At 35.4% G+C, this 24,296-nt stretch overlaps 1 protein-coding gene across 29 annotated transcripts in view; it reads left to right on the forward strand.

Annotated features, from left to right (window-relative positions):
- Nucleotides 1–24,296, forward strand: part of Rims1 (regulating synaptic membrane exocytosis 1) — a 505,606-nt gene that overhangs the window by 56,409 nt on the left and 424,901 nt on the right. For 26 of the 29 annotated variants that reach the window (XR_011369887.1, XM_070012125.1, XM_070012126.1 and 23 more), the window contains exon 2: nt 20,974–21,054. The exons of the other annotated variants lie outside the window; for them this stretch is intronic. Coding sequence is in view for 25 of the 26 variants with exons in the window: in XM_070012125.1 (XP_069868226.1) it covers nt 20,974–21,054 (81 nt within the window). In the remaining variant the exon portion in view is untranslated. The remainder of the gene's footprint in view (nt 1–20,973; nt 21,055–24,296) is intronic. 29 annotated transcript variants of the gene reach the window in all.

Below are 24,296 nucleotides of genomic sequence, written 5' to 3' on the forward strand. Positions count from 1 at the left end.
TGCAGCTTTGGTCTAGGACCCTATGTTTGAATTCATTCTGGCATGGGAGCATAAGATTCTATAACAAATTAACAAGAGAAACCTCTTAAATGTGTAATTACTTTCTTCTCTTCCTTTTTCCATGTACCATTAATTGCATTTTGGTAAGCATTAATTGTTTCCTACCCACATCAGTGGGTTTTAGAAACAGACTGCCTCAGATAATTTTCAAATTTTTTCACTCCTAAAATGGGAAAAGTAGACTTGCTGAGTTTCATTTTACTCATCTGAACACACACAGGTGAGCAGTTCACTTGGTAAGATGTGTCTTAATCTCAGACAAAAGGCAAGAGGAATGAGGTATCTACTAAGAAGTAGCTTGAAAACAGAAAGTTGGTATTCTGAAGTCAAGCTAGGCAGTGTGTACCTGCTGCAGTGAGAAGAAAGGTCTAGCTCAAAACTGCTCAAAAACAACCCCTTGGGCAAGGTGGTGATTCTGGAGCAGAGCAGAGAAGTTAGCCAAACAAATACAGGCTACAGTGATTTCTCAAGCATCTGTGGGATGTGTGCCTGTCAGTATGTACCATATGTGACCCTGCTGATTGTGTCTTTAGTGGGGTGGGTGGAAGTTACACTGGACTGTGCAAGGCTCTGCTGCAAGTTTCAGACTTGGTCTGGATCTGTTCCACATGTCTCAGCTCAATAGGGCAAGCAAGAGCATTTCAAGTTCAACCTCCATTGTCCACACAGGTAACATGTCCATACTTCATGTGCAAATCAAACAGCAGGAAGTACACGTTTCTTTCACAAGGCTGAGAAACACGGTATCCTTAAAACTGACAACAGAGAGATGGGGCGGTGCAGTGGGAAGGGAAAGACATGATTTTTCTGATCAATAATTTAATCAAATGTAAGGGGGCCCCAAACTTTCAAGGGTAGAGAAATACATATATCCGCTGACGTAAATTGCCTGTGAATGTATGTTAACATTCCAACTTGATTCTCATTACTTTTCCCATTATTTCATACTCTCCTGTGATCATTGTTTTTATTTGCCTTTCATGCAATCATAAAATTCATCTGGATAAAGTCTTCCTGCATAAAACAATTCCTTACCTTTAACTATATTTATATTTACCTCTCTTAGCCTGACAAGGTATAAAGGAGTAAATTGGAAAGCATAATTGAAAAACATATTAATGTTTTTACTTGCACAGTTGTCTATTGGAATGATTGTTTTCTATACCACATTAAATTATATTCTTTCATGAAAATAGCATATCTTTAAGTGATGAGCATTTTGTGTTCTTTATTTGAACTGTCAGTGAATTTTCTCCTATTTTTCCATTTCACTGATGTATAATTTATGTACAACAAAGTGTACAGATCTGAGGTGCTTAGTTTGATAAGTGTTGACAATTACATTACCACAATTCAAACAAGAAATAAAATACCTCATTACTTCCCATCCTATACCAACATCCTCCCCAACTAGAGGCAACTACTTTCTGATTCTTGTCAACATTGATTTCCTTTTCCTCCTTTTGGACTCTCTAAAAAATGTTACATAATAAGAACTCTTATGTCTCATCTCTTTGTTCAATTAATTATATAATTAACACTCATCTATACTGTTAAATGTTTCATGAGCATGTGTTATTGTATGATTGATATTTTCAGTCAATTCTTCCATCGAGAACACCTGTGTTATCTTCACAACGAAGCTTTTAAACTAAGTCTGTGAAACTTCTGTAAATCATTTTGTTGACTTATGCTTTCATTTCTCTATGGTCAATATGTAGGAATAAATGGTGAGTCACAGGATAGGTTGTTTTTCATTACTGATTTCTAAGAATTCCCATATTCTAGATTCAAGTCTTAGGTGTGTGTGTGTGTGTGTGTGTGTGTGTGTGTGTGTGTGTGTGTGTGTGTGTGTGTGTGTGTGTGTGTGTGTGTGTGTGTGTGTGTGTGTGTGTTATGTACATGTGGATACACGTGCCTTTCAGTATGTGGCATATTTGTAAGATACATAATACAAATATTTTCTCCAAGTCTCTGATTTCATATGTATGTATGAATTGATGTTTTTTTTGAGGAAGGGAAATCTAAGACTTTAAGAGAAATTGAATATTTAAGATTTTATTGTTTGTGAATAATTCTTAATCACTTAGTGACTAAAGTAAAATTGCTTCTCATATTAGCAGGCCATTTTTAATTATGTAGCAATAGCATTGTGAGGGGTCTGAGTGGATGAAGACTATGTCATCTTTACCTTTTATGCCAGTGTTCTTATTTTTTGGTTAATAATATATTTTGCATAATGGGGAAGAATGATGGAAGTGGTAACACTGATTAAGATGTATTATACTTATCAGTTGATATGTTGAATTGAAACCCCTTTGCACATTACTTAAAGATAATAAAATTTATTTTAATAACTAAAAAGTTGCATATAAGAAAACAGAAAAGTTTTAATATGGTAATGATATAATTTTAATATGGTAATGATATAATTTTAGAGACAGTATTTCACTGTCCTTAGAAATTTACCCATAGGCAGAAAAGAATTTCTCTATAGGCAAAATAATTTGCCTGAAAAAAATTGTGAAAAGTCTATATAAACAGTAGAAATACTGAGTTTGTAGCCTGCTTGTTGTGTATTAGCATGACACTTATAGTCATGCTAATATTGCTATTGAATCAACTGTATCCTTATTCCCACATATCTAATTCAGGAGCTTATAAAGAAGAGTGCATTCACATATGCTGTGTCTTTTTGTTTTCTTATAGCTTACATAGTATACTTTCATATATTGTTTACTACTTACGTCCTAACAAAACGTTAGGGCTTCATGAAAAAATTGTTTAGATCAAAATTTGTTGATTTGGTGAGTAAATGAACAAATATACTCAATACATAGACATTAATGAATTTGCAGAATAGCTTGTATATACCATCCATGAATTTAATAAAAAACAAAAGAGGAAAATATGTATGTTATATTACAATGTCCTTAGAACACAAGTCCCAAAAGTGCCATTGCTTGCATGTATTTAAATAAACATGATAATACCAAGAGTGGCAAGTAAAAAATATTTACTTCCCATTCAATTCACAAGTGAAATGCTATATTTGCTCTTTTATGGTACTATTTGTAATAACATTCCTAGGCACTGATTGTTGAGAATAGGAATTTTTCCTATGTTTCAGTTACTATTTTTAAAAATGGTACATACTGCTGGTAACTGGTGGCTCACACCGATAATCTGTACTGCTCAGGAGGCCGAGATATAAGGACTTTAGTTCAAAGTCAGACCAGGCAGAAGGTCTGTGAGACTCATTTCTCAAAATAAACTACCAAAAAAAAAAAAAAGCTTTAAGTTGAGCTCTGGCTCAAGTGGTAGAATGCTAGCCTTGGGCAAAAAATGCTCAAGGACAGCATCCAGACCTTGAACTCAAGCCTGAGGACTGGAGCTTGCACATGCATGCATGCAAATACACACACACACACACACACTCTCTCTCTCTCTCTCACACACACACACACACACACATGGTACACATTGTTGTGCTGTCTTAGAGGTATCAATAAACACCAGCATTTTAAAGATTCTGAAAAGTTATTCAGTTAGAAGAAAACCTTGCTCAACTTATTTAGCACATTTCTTAATACTGCTTTGATTATTTGACAGTGAAACTTCTTTTTGATACCTATTTAATTTATATGGAAGATTTCTATGACATGTTCTTCAGTGACATTAATTTTGTGTAACATTTCAATGTTAGCAAGATGTCATCAGAGCAATAATCAGTTACTATACATCTATCAGGGCATAATGTATAATACAGCTTAAGTTTCTCAAACTTAAAAAAATGAAGTCTCAAATTTTCTTATAAGAATGATGAAAGGGATGACAATGATGGAGATGCATTATACTTGTAAACTGTTTGTTGAATGGAAACTCCTTTGTTCAAATCCACAATGATATGTATGCAGATAGATAGATAGATAAAACTATAGTTAAAATGAACCCAGTGAGTTTGTGGAAAAATGCTCAGTTGCATCCATATTTTTAAAGATAAACTGAATTCACAGAGAAGAAATATACAGAGACTCTTTAATTGTAATGTTGTAATCATTCTCTTTTTATGCTATCACATTATTTTGCTTTTGTCTTAATATAATTGCACATACGCAATAGTAAAATAGACATTATGCCGAGGAACAAAATGAAATTATAAACCTGGTAACTATGTCAATCAAATAGTTACACTAATTATTTTATATAACTTTTTCTTCTTATTTCCTGGATTCTATGACCAGAATATACCTTCATAAGTATTTGTAATAGAGGAGTACTGGCATTCTCTTGGTGCAAATTTTTGAAAAAAAATTAATTTGAGATTCGATAGAAGTGAACCAAAATGATGTAATATACAGTGACCTCACCACTAATCTTCAAGAAAATGCAAAACCTGATTTTATACAGTTTTTCTTGTATTGACGACCATCAGAGCTTAGTGTATAATATTCAAATGAAGTTCAGTAAAAGCTTTTTAATGAAATATAATGATTGAGTGGTCCAAGTTCTGGATATTTCTTGTGATCTAGCTCCTTCCCAGGAAGAGGTGCATCAATTCCTGCAAAATGGATGAATGAATGGTTCATTCTTCTCCAGCAGTTTGTGGACAACTGTCTAAACATACCATAATAACTTTAGGAAGGTAATAATATTAAAATTTATTTCCCTAAACATCAGCTTATAAGCCTGAGCTGAGAAAAGGAAGTCTTCTTTTTGAAAAGTTCTTTAAATAATTCTGATATGTGATCATGTTTGGAAATAATGCAAGTACTTTCCCTTGAACATAGCTTTATCATATAACCTTTTTTATATTATCTACCTGTTAGAGATGCTTACCTAAACAGAATTTGTATTACATCTCACAGACCTAGAGAAAATATTTTGCAACAAAAGAATCAATTTGTAAGAGAAGTGTTAGCAAAGAGAAAGCAGGAAAGAACTCAGAATATACAATGAATTTATGTGAAAATGGAACTAGGTAAATTGAGGGTTGGGAGAGGTGAAGGAGAAGGATGGAGGGATGACAGTGATAAACATGCATTGTTCTCACAAACTCATGTTGTGTTTAAACCCTTTTGTACAGCTCCTAAAAGTAATTAAAAATGAATGAATGCATAAGAAATATCCCAGGTATCTGAGATGTATCAGATAGTTGAAAGCTTGGTGATTAAAATAAAAGAAAGCATTAAAGTGAAGACCACTGAATTCAGGACCACTGAATTCATTGAATGTAAAATAATATGCTAGAAAGTTAGCAACTTTGCTGAACACGGTATTTGCAGGACAGATTTATTGGTAGTGTATTTAAGTTACAAAGTGGCAGATTCTGTAAACATTGTGAAAAGAGTAGTCTAATAGTCTGGAATTTATTTAATAGAATTAGATTTTGAAATTGGTGAATTATCTGTAGGTTTAGGTAGCTGTAGAAGCATGACTGATATAGAAGTTAGTGGTTTGCATAAACAAATTTCATTCTTAAAGTTTTAAAATCTCTAGTGTTTTTCTATATACATAAATCCATAAATAGGAAGTGTATGCAAAATAGATCCAAATACTACCTGGAAGTCTGAAAACAATGTTGAAAATCAAAGTGAACCTTATTTATGTTAGAATACTATAACAGATTATTTTACAATCCCTTGGGAACACAGTGGAAATGTACATAGTAAAAAATGTATTAGACTAGAATTTTATACTATAAAACATACTTTTATATTTAACAGTTTAGGTGAAAAAGAAATTTTATTGCATGATTAATTCAAGATTCCTATGATTAATCTTGCTTTTACTAGTGTTTGAAGGTAATTACATTTTGAGTTAAAATTAATTTAAACAACTTCGAGGCAATAAAATGTCATAGTAATTTAATAGAGTTTAGTTTGAGGAATGAGTACTGTGAGAATTTGTACAAAACAGTACTTTCTGAATGCTACCTTCACCTGTTTACTAAAGGGAGTTGAAATAAAGAGCAAAGGAGAGTTTTTCCATGTGTAAGGAATTATAGATCCTTATTTACAATTAACCAGCAAAAAACTGGAGGCGGGGTTGCAGATTGAGTTGAATGAAAAAGCCAAGAGACAGTGCCCAGGCCCTGAGTTCAAGCCCAGTACCAGCATACACACACACACACACACACACACACACACACACACACACACACACACACACACACACACACACACACACACACACACACACACACACACACACACACACACACACACACACTTAAAATGGCCTGGTGCCAGTGCCTGTAATCCTAGCTATTCAGGAGGCTGAGATCTGAGGATCGAGGTTTGAAGCCAGCCTTGCCAGGAAAGTCCAAGAAACTCTTATCTCCAATTAATCACAAAAAAAGCCAGAATTTGTGCTGTAGCTCAACTTGTAGAGTGCTAGCCTTCAGCAAAAAAGCTTAGGGACAGCACTCAGGCTTAGAATTCAAGTCCCAGGACTGGCAAAAGAAAAAAAAAAAAGAATAAACCAAAATGAAACAAATGAGTTTCTATCATAAATGCCTAGTAAATACATTATTGCCATTGTTGATGAGCAGACTTACTTGCAGTGAGATTGTAATATCAGAATGTGGCATGATTGTGTGGCACAGAGCACATGTTGCTGTATTCATCAATTACAGATAGGTCCATATAGAAGTCAGACTACTGGGGGAGTTTAGGAACACATTACAGTTGCATGTCTCATTTTCAGAGTAGCTATTTCTTGAACTTCTTCCCATGACTGCTGCCATGAACCACATTTTAAGAAGATGCTGATGAAGATTAGTGAGAGATTTTAGCCTGAAAGTCTTCCTGAGGTCTTCTGTAAGACCTCAAAATTAAAAGAAAATGAGAATGCAGGAAGACAAAGGGGATGTGGAATGCGATTGTAATGCAGTGGTGCTCTAGGGATGTGACCTGGCTGGTTTATGGGTAGTAAGAGGAAGAGATTTGTGAGTGAGGGAAATGCATGGATAAAATAGATCAAAACAAAACAACTGAGTGTGTGCTGGACACAGGTGAATGTGAGGCCACCGTGTAAAGTGTGAATAGGAAAAAATGACCTTTGTAGGAGATCCTGAAGCTATCTTGGAATTTGTAAATGTAAACCAGAAAAGGCAGTTTCTAGAGATCCAGGAATAGCCAACAAACGGACTTCTTATCCTAAGAGATGGTACAGTGGTCAGCTCTCAGTAACTTAGTAGGTTGCTATATAACTTAGTAGGTTGCTATATAACTTAGTAGGTTGCTATAGTGAAATTTCAGAGGAGCAAGTATACCATGTTCGACCTTCCAATCTGTTGAGGCTCAATTGTTAGGAAAGTTTCAGGCATATACAGATTTGAGAAATGATAGACAATAATAAGTCATATGTGGAAATGAAAATTGTGAGCCATTAAACTTTCTGAAACCCCAAGAAATGATGTTTCTTCCAGAAGACAGCAAGAAGTGTGGCAACATTGACTCTCTGAGGACTAATTAATTCTTTGCTAGATGGTGTTACTGAATGCCATACCATTCAATGTTTCTGTAGAATCTCTTCATATTTTCATCACTTTGGATGAAGAAGCTAAAGAAAAAGTGAATTACATATTTGTTTGCTTTTCTTATTCTTAGTGGAGAAAGTATAAGACAAAAATTCAATTATAATTCAAATATTAAAAATGTCATATCCTAGGTAATCGCAGCATTATGATCTTAACAAAATAAGTATGTATTTGTTTATAACAAATATGAATAGTTTATATTTCTGGGGCTTTTTGTGCTGGTCCTTGGGCTTGAACTTAAGGCCTGCGTGCTCTCTCAGAATTCTTTTTGCTCTACCACTTTGAGCCACAGCTCCACTTCCAGGTTCCTGCTGGTTAATTGGAGATGAGAGTCTCATGGACTTTTCCTGTTCAGAGTGGCTTTGAACTATGATCCTCAGATTTCAGCATTCTGAGTTACTAGAATTATGGCAAGAACTACCAGTGCCCAGTTTTATTTTTTAATTATCTATAAGTAGTTGTACAAAGGGTTTCAATTCAACATGTTAGTTTATGAATATAATGCACTTAATCAATGTCACCCCTTTTATCAGTTTCCCCCATCTCTCCCAACCCCATGCATCCTCTCAATTTTCCTAGTTCAAATTATCACTAAATTTGCCTACCCTTCATCTCTCCTTTGGTATATCCCCTACCCTTGACCTCAACCAATCCACACACCCCCACCCCCTCATTCCCTGCACATATATACTTCAAGTTCCATCTACTTGGTAGTCATTTTTATCAAACTATAAGTTAGTTGTTCAAAGGCATTATCCCCATTGGAATCCCCCTCCATATACCATACTTGAGTGAATGTGTTTGTATATATGACCCTGAGTGTGTCTGTGTCACTTACTTATGTATTATTTAATATCTATGTGCAACTCATAGTCCATGTAAAATGCACATTCATATTTGACTGGCTAATTAACTCATTGACTTTCATAGTAAGTGAATCAGTTGCAGAAGTCATTATCATTAATTGAAAGTAATGCCTGACGTATTTCATGAATGCATTTCCCAGTTTCATATTCTCATTTTATCTGTTTAAAATTCACTTTGGTCCCACCAAGGATCCATTATGGACCCCTCAGTAGCTTTATATTCAGCTCTCTGTCTCCCAGATGGGAGAAGAGAATGAAATGCTTTGTGGAGAAAAGGCACAGACACACCTTAAAATTATTAGTCAAAGAGTTGTGGGTTTGTGATTCAAATAAAAAGCTGAAAACTTGTTAGTTATGAAATAGCATTAGCAATGATTATTACATTAAGTAGATAGGCATTAATTCCCATCTCTGTTACCAAATTAAATTTGTGTGTGTGTGTGTGTGTGTGTTGAAGCTTGAACTCAGTCCTAGGTATTCTCCGTTAGCTATTTTGCTTATGGCTGGTACCTTGCTGGCTTCAAGTTCTATCCTCAGATTTCAGCCTCCCATAGGATTACAGGTGTGAGCCATCAGAGCCCAGGCTCTATTTCTTTCTTTTTTTTGGGGTCCGGTCATGGGCCTGAACTCTGGGCCTGGGCGCTGTCCCTCAGCTCTTCAGCTCAAGGCTAGCACTCTACCACTTGAGCCACAGCGTCACTTCTGGCTTTTTTTTCTGCTTATTTGGTGCTGAGGAATCAAACCCAGGGCCTCAAGCATGCAAGGCAAATGCTCTACCACTGAGCCACCTTCCCAGCCCCATCTATTTCTTTTCTTACTAACACTTTCTTTTTCCCTTTCCCGCCTGCATCCTGTATTCATTATTATCCTTTTATTTTCACAACCTGTGACCTGTGCTGTTTTGTTTCCCCTGGCTGCAAAAAATTATAGAAAACATGAAATTTGTCTTAGTGGGACTGGTTCTATTACACTTAACACAATGATCTCCAGTTCCATTCTATTTGTAGCTTAGGACATGATTGCATTCATAATGGATACATACATATATATCATGAATACTGTCACTATAAATGTAGGTATATATGTATCTCTATAGCAAAGTAACTTTGGTTATTTTTGAGCTATCTACTCAAATTGGCATAGCTGAATCATGTGGAAGTTCTATTTTTAACTTCTTGAGTATTGCTAATTTATTTTCCTGTTTTGTTTCACTGTTGATTAGTCTTTATTTCTAAATTTATTTAATTTTTCTAAATTGAGTTTTCAAATTGTTCAAGACCATTTTTAGTGTTACACTTGTCTGTGAGAACATTAATTTTTCTCTTTAATTTGGTGTTATTGCAGAGAAAACAATGTGTCTCAGTCAAGCCAATGATTGCTTCTTATGATGGCAAGGCCATGACCAACCTGGTTTTGGACAAAATTAGAAGTTTAGAAACACTGGTTCTCAATGAGACTATAAGGCACATAAATTAGTTGTAAGTGGTGTTATAAAAATACTTTATTAATGGACATGGAAGTCATAAAGACAATAAACAGTTTTGTCTTTAAGGTAACCTATGTTTGTTCAGATATTTCACCAATAATACTATTTTCATATTAAGACCAGAATGCATATTACTTCAGTGGAAAATAAATGGGCAGAACTTTGATCTGTGCAACTGGAGCTCATGGCGATGTGTTCCATAAAAGCCACCATCTATCCTGGTTCCCCCGGAAACAAAACAGACTGAATCACTGATTCAGACTACGGTTCCTCCCTTGCTAGAGAAAACTATATATCCTTTGATTTTTGTGATTTTCTTCTTAATGACTGTGGATTGAAATTTCCAAGGAATGATCTCTCTCACACTCTCTTCCTCTCTCCCTCCCTTTTTGTCCCTCTCCCTCCCCATTTCCTCTCTCTTCCCCCTTTCTCCCTCTTACTGCTCCCTCCTTCTCTTCCTTTCCTCTCTTTGTCCCTTCCTTCCTTCCTTTCCTCCATTTCCCTCCCCTCTTCCTTTTTCTCTATGAATTTAAAAGGCTCAGCCTGCAGATATACTCACCTAAACAGTTCAAAGACATGGATTAATAAAAAAGAGCTAGAATCAGAAGCCTGTCAGAACTGCCTTTCAACCCTAATTCAAAGAAGCTGGGAACTCAAGGACAAGTGAGACCTTTTTGAAGCTTATACTCAACAAGCAAAAGTGGAAACTGCCAAATCCTTACTATGTTTAGGACCAAGTAACTCCACTCACCAACACAAATATAACTGAGAGTAGATGGTAGTGGCAAGGAGAGTGGGCCCTCATTCTGCCCCCTGTCCCTGGCACAGGACCAAGGTAGTTCTGAGCTGAAATTGCTGTCCCTGGTGACAGAGTTGGAATTCTGAGGAAAGACCCCTCTACCTAGTTTTCTCATTGCATACCCTAGCCCTCATTTTCCCTTCATCTTTCTACTTTTTACCCTTTATTTCCACATTAAACTTCTTACTTCCCATACCTACTTCACTCTTATCATATCTGCTCATAATTATACAAAAGAGCCATCTTTTGTCCATTGCTCTCTTTTCTCAACTCAGCTCTTTGCCATTGTAGCAGTTGCCTACATTCTCTGTCTCCATTTTTTATATTCTCCCTTTCTCGTGAACCCATTGCAATCTCCATCTTTAAATACATTTAAGCTCCCTCCTTTTCTGCATAAGATAATTAGACCATAGGCCTTATTGTATTGAATTCTTCTCTCTGCCAGGTTGGCTGTTGCTTCTGGTCCTGGAGTCTGCCTCCCTCTCTCCCTCCCCCCCCTCCCTCCCTCCCTCCCTCCTTTCTTTCTTTCTTTCTTTCTTTCTTTCTTTCTTTCTTTCTTTCTTTCTTTCTTTCTTTCTTTCTTTCCTTCCTTCCTTCCTTCCTTCCTTCCTTCCTTCCTTCTTTTTTATTATTGTAAAGGTGATATATAGAGGAGTTACCAATACATAAGTCAGGTTATAAATACATTTCTTTCTCAACAGTGTCGCCTCTTCCCTAGCTTACTCCCAGTTTTTCCCTCCCATTTCCCCTATACAAGTTTTATAGTTCATTTTCAATCTAGTGTCTAGTGAGTACTTCTGCTGCATTTGTTCACCCTTTGCCCATCATTTCTGTGCTCCCTTACCCTCCCCAAAACACATAAACTTACAAACAAGACAAAAGGTACATAAAACAAAAACAGCAACAAAGGGGAAATAAGCTCTTGTTCCCATTTCTTGGAGTTCATTTCAATAAATCTCATTTTATATGATCATATGCACATAGCTATTGAGCCTTTGTGATCCTTTCCTAAGAATATCCTCCTTTGGTCTCACTGTGTAAATGTCTAGAGACCTATATGTTTTATCATATCCATGTGTTTTTTTTTAAATCTTTTATCATTCAGTGTGTTTACTTGTAAAATTATAGGCATATTCAAGTTATGACAAATGAAGGAAACCATCCAATCTATGTTTCTTTGAGTCTGGCCTACTTTGCTTAATATAATTTTTCCAAGTCTTTTCATTTCCTTACAGATGCTACAATATCATTTTTTCTGATGGAGGCATAGAATTCAATTGTGTATATATACCACATTTTCTTGGTCCATTCATCCATTGAGGGGCATCTGGGTTGATTCCATATCTTGGCTATGGTAAAAAATACTACAATGAACATGGTTATGCTGTTAGCTTTAGTGTGGCCTTGTTTGTGGTCTATTGGACAAGTGCTGGGAGGTAGGATTGCTGGGTCATAGGGAAGCTCTGTGTTTAGTCTTTTGAGGAACCTCCCTCCTGCTTTGCAGAGTGGTTGAACAAGTTTACATTCCTACCAATAGTGTTGTAGCATTTGCTTTTGGCCACATCCTTGTCAGCATCTGTTATTATTAGTTTTCTTGATAATGGCGATTCTAACTGGGGTGAGGTAGAATCTCAGTGATTGACATAGATATTCAATATTGCTTCATGTGTCTTGTTCTGAGAAGTCTCTCTTTAAGTCCTTAGGCAATATATTGTGTTATTGTTTCTTTGAGGAGTTATCTTGAAGGGGTTTAATTTTTTGAGTTCTAAGTATATTTTTGATGTGAGGCCCTTGTCTGATGCATAAATAGTAAAAACCTTTCATTCTGTGGGCTTTCTATTTATGTTGCTAGATATGTGTTTTTTGCCATGCAGAAACTCTTCAGTTTGATGCAGTGTTTGATTTGTTGTGATTCTGGATCTTAGGAAGTTTCGACCAATGCCAAGGAGCCCTAGTGATTCCCCTACCCCTTGCTATAACCCTTCTCTTCTTCAGTTAATTTAATTTCTAGGTCATTTTTTTAGGCTATTTCAAAATGGAGTTGCTTTCCTGATCTCAGTCTCGATCTTCTCATTGGCATAAATAAAAGATACTGAAATTTGCAGGTTGATTTTATATCTTACCACTTTGCCAAAGCTTAGGATCAGCTCAAGTAACTTAGAGGAGGAATCTATAGTGTTCATTAAAGACAGAATTATGACATCTGCAAAGAGGAGTAGTTGTACTTCTTCTTTCCCTATTTGAATCCCTTCTTGTTTTTTTCTTGCTTTATTTCTCTTGCTAAGAATGCCTATACTATGTTGAAGAGGAGTAGAGGGAGTAAACATCCTTATCTCATTCCTGATTTTAGAAGAAATGGTTTTAACTTTTCACCATTAAGTATAATACTGGCCGTAGGTTTGTCATATATATCCTTTATTATATTGAGGAATGATCTTTGGTTTTCTGAATTCTCCAGGGCTTTTATCATAAAGGGATATTGAATCTTCTCAAATGTTTTTTCTGAATCTATTGAGAGGATCATGTGGTTCTTGTTCTTGTTCCTGTTGATGTGTTAAATTAGATGAATTGTCTTTGTTTATTTGAATTACATTACACTAATTGACTGAATTTCAATAATTGACGTACATATATTTTTAATTTACATATATTTTCACACACACACACACACACACACACACACACACACACACACACACACACACACACACATACACTGCCTCTTCTGGAGCTTAAACTAAGGGCCTGGGCACTATTCCTGTGCTTTTCTGCTCAAGACTAGTGCTCTACTACTTAAACCACACATCCCCTTCCAGTTACTTTAGTAGTTAATAGGAAATATAATAGTCTTGTGGATTTTCCTGCTCTGGCTGGCTTCTAACTGCAATCCACAACCTCCTGAATAGCTAGGATTACAGATGTGTATTTTGCAAGAAGCAAATGACATTTGCAAAAAAATCATATGGTTTAAGAAAATGTGAGTGAGGGGGTATGTATGTAGGCAGTATGAGTCAGTAATAAGTTCATAGGTAAGTGTAAAATTTTAAGAATTGATGACTGAACATAGCACCAATTTTGTTATAAAATAATAGCTTACATAAAATATAGAGATTAATAATTAAATATATATGTATTTATTTTTTCCCTTCCCCTCCACAAATTATACCAACATCAAATACAGTGAAAGCAGGGGTTATACCATGGGGGAGGGACATACAAAGCAACAAAGAAATCATCTTATAAATATGTTAGAAACAATCACATGTCCCTCCCGTGGGGGAGGGACATACAAAGCAACAAAGAAATCATCTTATAAATATGTTAGAAACAATCACATGAAGAAAAAATATATTTTTGAACTCTTGAGAACCATATTAAGGAAGATCATATAGAATCAAGCCTATTGAACTCTTAATTTAGTGGGTGTTCAATGGGGAAAGTTTAATCCAGAAGTCCACATTCTTTGAAAAACTTTTTCTTTTTTTCTGAATTATACTTTCTTATTCATCTCAGTAGTGAATTGCCTCTACCTTTAGAACACTAGCTTTTTTTGGTCTGGTTTTAGTGAATACTGTCGTGGCATTTTCCAGAGAAGGTCAGTAGTCCTTAATACTCACTGTAAAAGCTGGCATCTGTTTTCCCTTTCCTTAGAGTTAAAAATTGACTTCATCTGTTTTCAATGCCTTTCTTAAAATAAAGATTCAGCTTCAGGGGGTTCCCCGTGTGAGCGCTGGAAATGGCACAGACCCTGATGAGTTGTGATTAAAACATCTGGCTTTTCACAATACCAACATTCACTTTCTTTTCCTGCTGTGGGATTCTCGCTGCTCCATCTCTGTCTTATGGCTAACCATCATCATACTCATTTGTTTGATGTGAAAATGACATGAATATGTGAATTTTTATATAAAATGAATGTTGAAATACTATCTTTCTTGGCTGTTCCTCTTTTAGAATTTGTGAATGAGAATGAGATCATTTTAGAAGACTTCTTTTGAAGAAATGAATTAGAAGTAATTTTTATCAGTTGTGCTGTGTCTTATGAATGAATCTTTTATCTCTATTGATTCTTCTTATATAAACTCTTTCAATATCAGCTTAGTCATCTTACATTTCCCATCTTATAGGATTGCAGTATTCCCATTGGTCTTAAGGTCATCCTCAATTTCTAGTTTAACCAGCTCTGTCTTCTACTGTGGTATCAATGTTACAGTGTTCACATTGGTCTGCTGCTGTATTTGGATGATATGATCTTGTGATACTAGGATCATTTTTGTGTGTATGTGCTAGTACTAATGCTTGAAGTTTGAGCCTACACTCAAAGGCTAGCACTCACCTTCATTGGTGATAAAAGCCTCATAGACTTTCCTGTTCTGGCTGGCTTTGAACTGTGATCCTCAGATCTCAGCTTCCTGACTAGCTAGGATTGCACACATGAGCCACCTGTACCCAATATGATACTAGGATAATTTTAAAGACCACTCAAATAAGTGAGATTATTCAAACAGTTTCAAAAGTATACTTGTATCACAAATCCATTGATTCTAAAAGCAATCTGAAAATACTGTTGGACTATCTTTTACCCCTTAAAGCCAAATGCTGAGTGAAAGATTACATAGGAAATGAACTTAATTCAATTCCTGGCTTTAAGATATATCAATACGTATTTTTTATATCAGAAAGATAATTTAGTCTCTTAGATAATTTGATCTCTTTACTGTCAAATAATGCAACCAATTTCTCTTGTCAGGTGGTGTGAGATAAATGAGATACATTATATACATTTTGTTATATGATAGATATAAGAATTCCTTACTCTGACCAGAAAACTCATAAGGAAAATGGATTAATTCTCTCTTTATTCCTTTTTTATTCTTGAGATGTTTTATATACAAGTATAATTTTAAAGTGTTATTTGTTAAAATATTAGTGAGCTGGATATTGAGTATTTTTTCACTGCTTCACAGCAGTAATTTGATATAGTAAACATTTTTTGCCACTACATCTTTCATATGCTGAGAACTACCTTTTGTCTTGTTCAAAAAGAGAATAAACTTTCGTTAACAGGTATAAACATAAATTTAGTGGATTTTTTTCAGAACATAAAACTTATTAGTTTTAAGTTAATTAGTATAAACATTCTCTAGAAAAGTGCTCTAATGTCAAACACCTATTTAGAATCTCTTCTAAAACACCATGCTTTAATAAATATGCTATTAGTTGCTCAAGCTTGAGATCTACAACTTTTTATATTTTTATCTTACTCATTCATCTGAGTAGGAACCTTCAAAATCCTCAAAAACTAACATTTTGAACAAAAACTTGTAAGAGGTAAGAGTGTCATATCAGCTTCTGGAAAGAACATTGTACACAGAAGTAAAGATTGGTGCAAGAACCCTAAGGCAGGGAGAATGGGGAGAGTAGCAGGAGATGAGTCATGGCAGGACTGATGATATCCTAAGGACTCTGGCATTTCATTGTGAATATCTGAGGAGTCATTGCTGAACCTTGAGCAGAACCGTCAAGAATTATTGTGGCTGTTGTGTTGTGAAGAAATGCTAGGAAGAGGGCATGGGCAAAGCCTGGGAAAGTTGTTGAAAATGTTTGGTGAGAATTTAAGTAAAAGGTGATTTACATGACAAGGAGGCAGTAGTGTAGGAGGTGAAAAGTTGCCAGCTTCTGAACATACTTTGAAAATATAGTCAATCTGGTAGATTAGGTGCAGAGTGTGGGAAAAAAGAAGAGTTGTGTATAAAGTTTGGGCCTAAACAGCTGCAGACAGGTGCTGGCAAAAATGGAAATGCCTGCTGGATGATTTGGTGTTGAGACATGGACCGCCATTTTATTGTCTTAAATTTTTAATTTTATGAATGACAAGATAAATAGGTATGAAAAATCTCCACAGATCTCTATAAGTTTTACTTTGTTCTTCTATTTTCATTTCAACGTGTTGGTTTATGAGTATAATACTGCTTGATCAATGTCATCCTTTACATCATTCTACCCCATCTGTCCTAACTCTACCCATCTCCTCCATTTTTCTAGTTTTATTTTCACATCTGTACATTGAATATTATGACTGCATTCATCCACCCTTCCTCTCTCCACACAAGCTGTTTAGAGAGTTTTTTAATTCAACATGTTTATTTATGGGCACAATGCATGTTGATCAATTGAACCCCTTTGGAGGTGTTGATATTGAGATGTCTGTTAAAATATTCAAATATAAAAGCTCAACAGGCGTTAGGAGGAGGTATGACTTAGAGCTAGGCTGAAAACAGGAATTCCACAAATGATGTGAATACCTTTGGGCTTTCAACACATTGATGTGAGACTTGAAGCATGGAATGGGAGGTTGAGAAAGCAGTGTGGACCAGTAGATTCCTCTTCTTTGATTTTTTTTTTTTTTTTTACTTATTCTATATTTGGTAAATCAGTGACCACAAATCAGAAGATCATGTATTTATAAAATGTTTCCTTTGCCTATTCTTAGTTGTTTCAGTTGTCACTGCCTAATTCTCTAGGACATCTTATCTCTAGACACCTTGGGTATTACTGGGCTAGCACAGTAACAATTTGGAAGTTGACACATACACACTCATTTCCCCCACACGCTTGGAATTAATTATTGTCTCTCAAAATTCAAAAACTTTAAGAAAGAGCTAAAATATGTAGACCTATAATCTACTATTTGTCAGTTTATGATATAGTAAGCACAGTTCTGAAATAATGCAAGGCTATTTATTGAGTTAAAGTTTCATAAAATAATAGAGTGTGTGTGGTGTGTGTGTGTGTGTGTGTGTGTGTGTGTGTGTGTGTGTGTGTGTGTGCCTGTGTCCCTGTGTGTGTCTGTCTGTGGATAGAGGTTAGTGATTGCAGGCACCAAAATGGAAAGTCAAAGGAGAGAAAGTAATTATGTAAATTGTATTTCTTGAAGGCATTTAGAATTTTTAATTCACATACTCTAAGTTTCTGGAAGCACATTTAGTTCCTGTTTGGAGAGATGAAAGCCTTACACAGCCTCATCTGCAGGCTTGTGGCAATATGAATTCCTCCTGTGTGTACGTGCACGGAAGAGTAGAAGTGGCTGAGTGGGCAGTTGGCAGCCATTCATCGATTTGATTGCAGTCATTCATAAAATCCAGCAGTGCTGAGGGTGGAGTCAGGAGGAGCATTCCCCTGAGGTGGTTGCAGAATATCTCATTTGCATAAGTCTTCAGCAAACCTTGAGAATGCTTATAAGCAGTTATAAGGCTATTCAGAGTCCATATTTGTTAAATTCTCTGTCATTAAAGGCATCACAAAGACTAAGAGGTTAAAGCTCCTGACCTTCAAGCAGTGGTGATTCCAGGAAGTTAGCATTAGAACAGCATTTGTGGTCTCCCAATATGTGTCTAGCTGTAGGAGGCCATCAAGCATAATGCTGCAACATACTGAAATGCCATTGCTGTGTTTCTTGAAGAAAAGGAGGCCCCTATTATGTCTAATGCCTAGAAAACAATGGCAGTTGTTTGGACTATACATACATTAGAGCTATCTGGTTCTTGCCACTTTAAACTGAGACACAATTTGATTATAACTGAATTTTAGAGAAATAATCTATACAAGGTAATGAACATCCTATGAGCTATAATACTATAACCTCGGTATGCCTTGTTTTAATCATAGGATACTTTCTTAAATCTAGAAAGAGTTTTTATATAAGACAATTCAGATTAGAAATGTACGTATATATTATTATGATTAAGATACTGATTAATTAGCAATCTAAAAAAATTCAGATTCAATAGCTGCTACATCACTAGTGATGTGTGTCTTGTGGTCAGGGTGAGATCATTATGAAATGTGGTATTCTGTTGTTTTAGGATAAGTTAAATTCTAAATATGTAATTTCTGAAGAGTAATAGACTTGTTTCTATTATCCAATAAAAGTAATATTCAGAAATTCAACTTGAGGTTTTTATCAGAAATATTCTTTAGCATATGCTGACAGGAATGTCAACTACTGTAATTTAAAACCCAAGTTTAAAAACAAAACAACAAACAAACTCACTGGGGTTTGAGGTTAGATAAATGCTCTTGCAAAGGCTTGCGTTTGGGAGGAAAATTGGCTTAGAAACCCACCCAAGCTTGGTATTCTTAATTTCTTAGAAAATAATCACTTCAGAGCATATGTAAAAGAACCACGAGGTGGTAGAAGTATTATTGGGGATTGAAGTATTATTATTATTTACTGGGGTGGTACTGGTGATTGAACTCAGGGACTCAGGCTTCCTAGACAGCAGCCATATTTCCAGTCTTATTTTTCATTGATATTTTTCAGATTAGGTCTTTCATTGTGCCAGGCCTAGTCTTCTACATAATCTTATTTGTGTTTCTTCAGGTTGCTGAGAATGACAGGCACACATCACGGCACCCAGTCATTGGTTGAGATGGCTAGCCTCTAACTTCAATCCTCCCATCTTTCTCCCAAGATGCTAGGATTATAAACTTGAGCTACTGTGCCCATCTGATTTCTTTTAGTCTGATGTTTTATATAAATGCCTGAGACTTGAGAAGAGAAAAATCAAAGAGAGGAAACAAGATTTTTCATACTTACAATTTTTCACAATTTTTCCAAGTTGGTGATATTTTAGATATTTTCACACACCAGCTCATATAGATTAAATATACTGCCTAGACTATTTTTAATTAACTGAGAATTGTTCATGATTTTTCTGTGTTACTTTCTGTATCTAATATAAGTTAGAATGAAATTCTAGGGTTCAGAAATGTTAATGTATTGTTTATTCTAACAACTGCCTTCATTGAAGTTTTCTGAAGGGCTTTCTCCCCCTGGGACTGGAACAAGGTTTTATAGATCCTGTAGATGTTTCTCACCAATCCATTGAGAGTTTACCTATAGCTGTTAACATCACATTTCTTTACCTTTATTTTGACCACCAGGTGTGTTGAGGCTTTGAAATGGCACCGTTTTCTTTCTTGTTGTGTTATATAGTGATTTCTGAGTCTTGTCTGATCTTGTTTGGAATAAGCAGTGAGTGTGTATGTGTGTGTGTCTGTGTGTGTGTGTATGTGTGTATGTGTGTGTGTGTGTGTGTGTTGTGTCTGTGTGTGTCTGTTGCTGTGCATTGTGTCCTTGTTTCCCTGTATCATTTCTTTCAGAAGTGGAGAATTTTGCCATGCAGCTTCTAGCTTTGGGAAAATAGTGAATCAAGCACTGTTTCACCAATGTCCCATATCTGGAAAAAAACCAAAAGACTGGCAGTGTTATCAAATCTCCAAGAAGCTTCCACAGAAACTTTCCAGGAATGTGGGGATCTTAAGGAACAGTTCCCCTTAGCCAAAATCTAAGGTGTAGGGTCTTGGTTTTATCAGAAAGGTTTCCCTTACTCAAGGTTGCGTTTGATTTAAAGCTTTGGAGGTGAAGGAATATCCATGTTTTAGAAGTACAGCTGCAAATTAAAGTTCCTTTCTAATTCTGCCCAGTGATTCTACCCCATGCTCAATAAGCCGGGTTCCCTCAGAGTAAGAAAAGCCATCTATGTCTGCTGCACGTTGGGTTGTGGTATACTGTCTGCTTTCTGCATTTATTTTGTGGCAAAAGATTTAAGGCATGGAGTCATTTTAAAATGTTTTCTTTTGCATTTTAGAAATATCTTTTCTTATTTTACATATACACCAACAGATATACATTTCATAGGTGCAAATTTCCTTCCAACTGTTATTTCTCTTTTGTAGGGAGGGGTTTTGAAACAGAGGATGTCTGGAGACTTGTTAGGGTCTGCTGTGTGGTGATTAACAGTGTGAAGCATGAGTCTATATCTTTTAGTAAAATAGCCAACACCATAGAATATGCTGGTTTATTTTTAATAAATCAAACCCAACAGCGGTTCCTATTTTTAAGCTTTTAGATATCTTTACATGGTAAGGGAAAATCTTTCATTAGCTTTTCTGCTATGGGGAAAGTTGCTGACAATCATTTTACTGATACTTAAAAGAAAATCAAATGTGGAGGCCAGCACAGACTTTATTTGTGTCTAACTGAGTGGAAGCCAAGTCAAAGATATGCAACTCCATAGCCCTTTCTAGAACCTGAAGGTTAATACTGAAGGGGCTTGCAAAGATTTCCCCTTAGAGTGTGTTTTCAGTATGGTGTTTAATTTGTTCTACCCTGTCATAATTAATAGTGCGTTGTGCTGTCTATCATGCGCCCCAGGTGTGTTGTCAGGGACATGGCGAAGCCTGCTGCCTGCAAAACACCAAGAAATGCTGAAAGCCAGCCCCACCAACCTCCACCGTAAGTATGGCATTGGTTTTATTGACTGAAAATAAATGTACTCTCTTACACAGATCACTGGGTACAGATTGATTAATTCACATTGCATGTTGGAGTAGATACTCTGGCTTTTCTGGTATTTGCATACTAGAAAAGACTATTAATTAGATAAATTTATCTGGAAACATGAGCTCTGAATCAAGTGTTTTTATGAAGTAATAATGCCATATTACAGGCTCCAAATAATGAGAGGCGAGGGAAACATAATCTTCGGGCTAAAGAATAGTAGCAGTTGTCATTATTTTTTTCTTATTCATTTATTTTTGGTTTCAAAAGGCAAAGCACTGAGTGTTCATATCTCACACCTATAATCCTAGTTACTCATGAAGTTGAACTCTGAGGATCAAGGTTCAAAGCCAGCCCAGACAGGAAAGTATGTGAGACTCTTATCTCCAATTAACCACCAAAAAGCCAAAATTAAGGTGTGGCACTAATGAGGGGAGAGAAATAAGCTAAATGAATCTATAATACTCTGAGTTCAAGCTCTAGTACCAACACACACACACACACACACACACACACACACACACATATCAAAAACTTTAGGAAAGTAAAATCATTCTACAAATAAGATATTAAGAGAGGATGGGGTAGGGGTTGGGTAGGCAGGATGTATAAATAAAGGAATAACTTTCATTATATTACTTGAAGGTAATGGATAATTAAAAGAGTTTTATTTTTATTATTGCTTTCTTGGGTGTAGGTATGGCTGATTATTAAGTGATCAACCACAGGGCATAGAGAAGAAACCAAGTATGTAAACACTAACTCCAAATATGGCATTTGATGAGATAAAATGTAAAGCGTATTGGCAGTCTGCAGAGTAACATTATTCATTCAGTTCTCTGAATATAGTGATGTTCTGTGTAGGAAAAGTTAAAATTTCTTTTAAATGTCTCAGCAGCAACAGCAACAGCAATATTCTTAGCCTAAGTACTACAGCCATGTAGTTATGACTGGGAAAATGCTTTTTTCTAAGGCCTGTGGCAAAAGCTTTGGAAGAAATATGACCTTTTCTTTATTTTTAAAACTATCTTCTAGTAGTGGACAGAGAGATTTGATTTCAACATGTCAGTTTTTGAGTACAATGCATCTTGATCATTGTCATCTCTTTGATCATTTTCCTGGTCTCCCCCAACCCCACCCATTCCTTCAGTTTTCCTAGTTCTGTTTTCATATGTGTACATTGAATACTATGATTGCATTTTCCCACTTGTTCTCTGCATTCTTTTGGCCTCTCCTCCACTTCACACCTCTTAAACCCAAGTTCCAGCTTCCTAGGATCAATTTTATTAAACAGTAAGGTGGTTGTTGAAAGGAGCAATACCATTTCTTCAGGGTGATTTTTCCAGAGATTTCTTCAGCCATCTTAGAATTCTTTCATGTAAATCAAAATAAAGTGATACAGCAATAAAAGGGCTAGAAAGAAAAATTAAATTTTGTTGACTATTTTACTATGACAATTTTCTATTAACAATGATGACAATTAAATAAAAATCATTTTTTATCAGGAATATAATTTTATTCAGAAGATTGGTTGTGCTATTTTATTCCACTGAATATTTAGAGGGCTTCACATTTTATGTCAGAGCAAGGTGCATTTAAAACTCAAGAGTTCATAAATTTAATTTCTTCTCTATGACTTGTTTCCCATTTTGTTGATCATTGAATGCCTATGTTTGGTATATTACATACAGGAACAAATAATTTGAAGTTATTTAAACTTCAGCTATAACATTTAAAATGATATTCCAGAGGCTCAGTAGATGTGTTATAGATTTTTTCGATAACATATTTGAATACCATCTTCTACATTTAATTAACTATAGGATTTTCCAGGAAATAGTTTCAAGAACAGTGAAAGTGATTTATGATTGCATTGATAAAAGCAAAAAAATATGAAAGAAGGATTTTATATATCCTTTTCTATATTTTTCCCTACAATTTTTTGGCAATATTGGACTTTGAACCCAAGGCTTTGTACTTGCTGCTCAGGCACTGTATCATATGAGCCTTCTCTCAGGCCATTATTATCTTTATTTCTTTTGAGGTGTACTGTCACTAGGTTGCCCTGGCTGGTGCTCCTCCTGCCTCAACTTTCTGAACGGCTGGGTCTTCAAGAACATTCCACCAAGCCTAAGATCAAATTCTGTAAATGATCTTATCTAAAACTATTTCCTATGCTAGAACTTTCCTTGATAATTCACAGAAAACCTAGGTCTTTCCTTCACATCTTCTGTTCTAGTAGTTAGAAAACTTCATTGGGATTAAAGTTATTTCTGAGAAAGAATTTTGGGGAACTAAGGTAGATTTTAAATTATTTCTATGCCATTTATTAAGTTTCAATGATATTTATTTTTCACTTTTTTATTTTGTGATGATGGGAATTGAACCCAGTGCCTATACACAGTACTTGCTTAAGCAAGTATGCTACCACTGAGCACCCCTCAAAACCCACTAAGTTCCATTTAAGTTAGTCCCATTCATTCCAATTTCAGTGTTAAACTGGACTTTATTAGATAAACAGTGACAATTCTTATTTTTTCCAACCTGACCTTTTTCCCCTTCTTTCCTTATAAAAAAAAAACCATAAAACAAAAAACCTCAGACTTACGGTTGTGGGAATCTGTCATAACTAGGATAGAACCTCGTAAAACTTTCCTGGTGTCTCTTCTGAGTTTATTGGGGAAGAGACAACAGCAATAGGACCTTTGCCTTTTTCCTTATGATAGTTTTTTGTTCCCTCTGTGCTCCTTGGATTAAAATAGTTCACTTCTCTGAAGGTGATTGAAAAAATTTAGAGTCTAAATTTATTCCTTATTTCTGTTAATTTTGGTAGAGAGATATTTGTGAATTGAGCTGTCCATAAATGCATAAATGGCTTTCTAGTTAGATACAGAAAGAGCAATTTAAAAGTAGGGATTTTTAAAAGATGGGCTTTTAGCCTATAGTGAAATGCTTACAAGTTACAATTCACTACCTGTAAGTGTATCCAAAAACAACAAGCACTAGTAAGTAGAAATTGTTTGAAATTTTTTAATGAGATAGATTAGAAAATGTAAGTGGGTAAGATTAGTAACATATGACAGAATTTAGAATTCTGTATGTGATAAGTGGGTCAAATATAACATTTAATATATGTTACATTCAGTTATGTGAATTACACTAATGAATTTCAACTAAGATACTGGGATAGCCAGATT

Source organism: Dipodomys merriami, unplaced genomic scaffold (genome assembly GCF_024711535.1).
Source record: "Dipodomys merriami isolate MVZ:Mamm:240054 unplaced genomic scaffold, mDipMer1.0.p SCAF_89, whole genome shotgun sequence".
Taxonomy (NCBI): Eukaryota; Metazoa; Chordata; class Mammalia; order Rodentia; family Heteromyidae; genus Dipodomys; species Dipodomys merriami.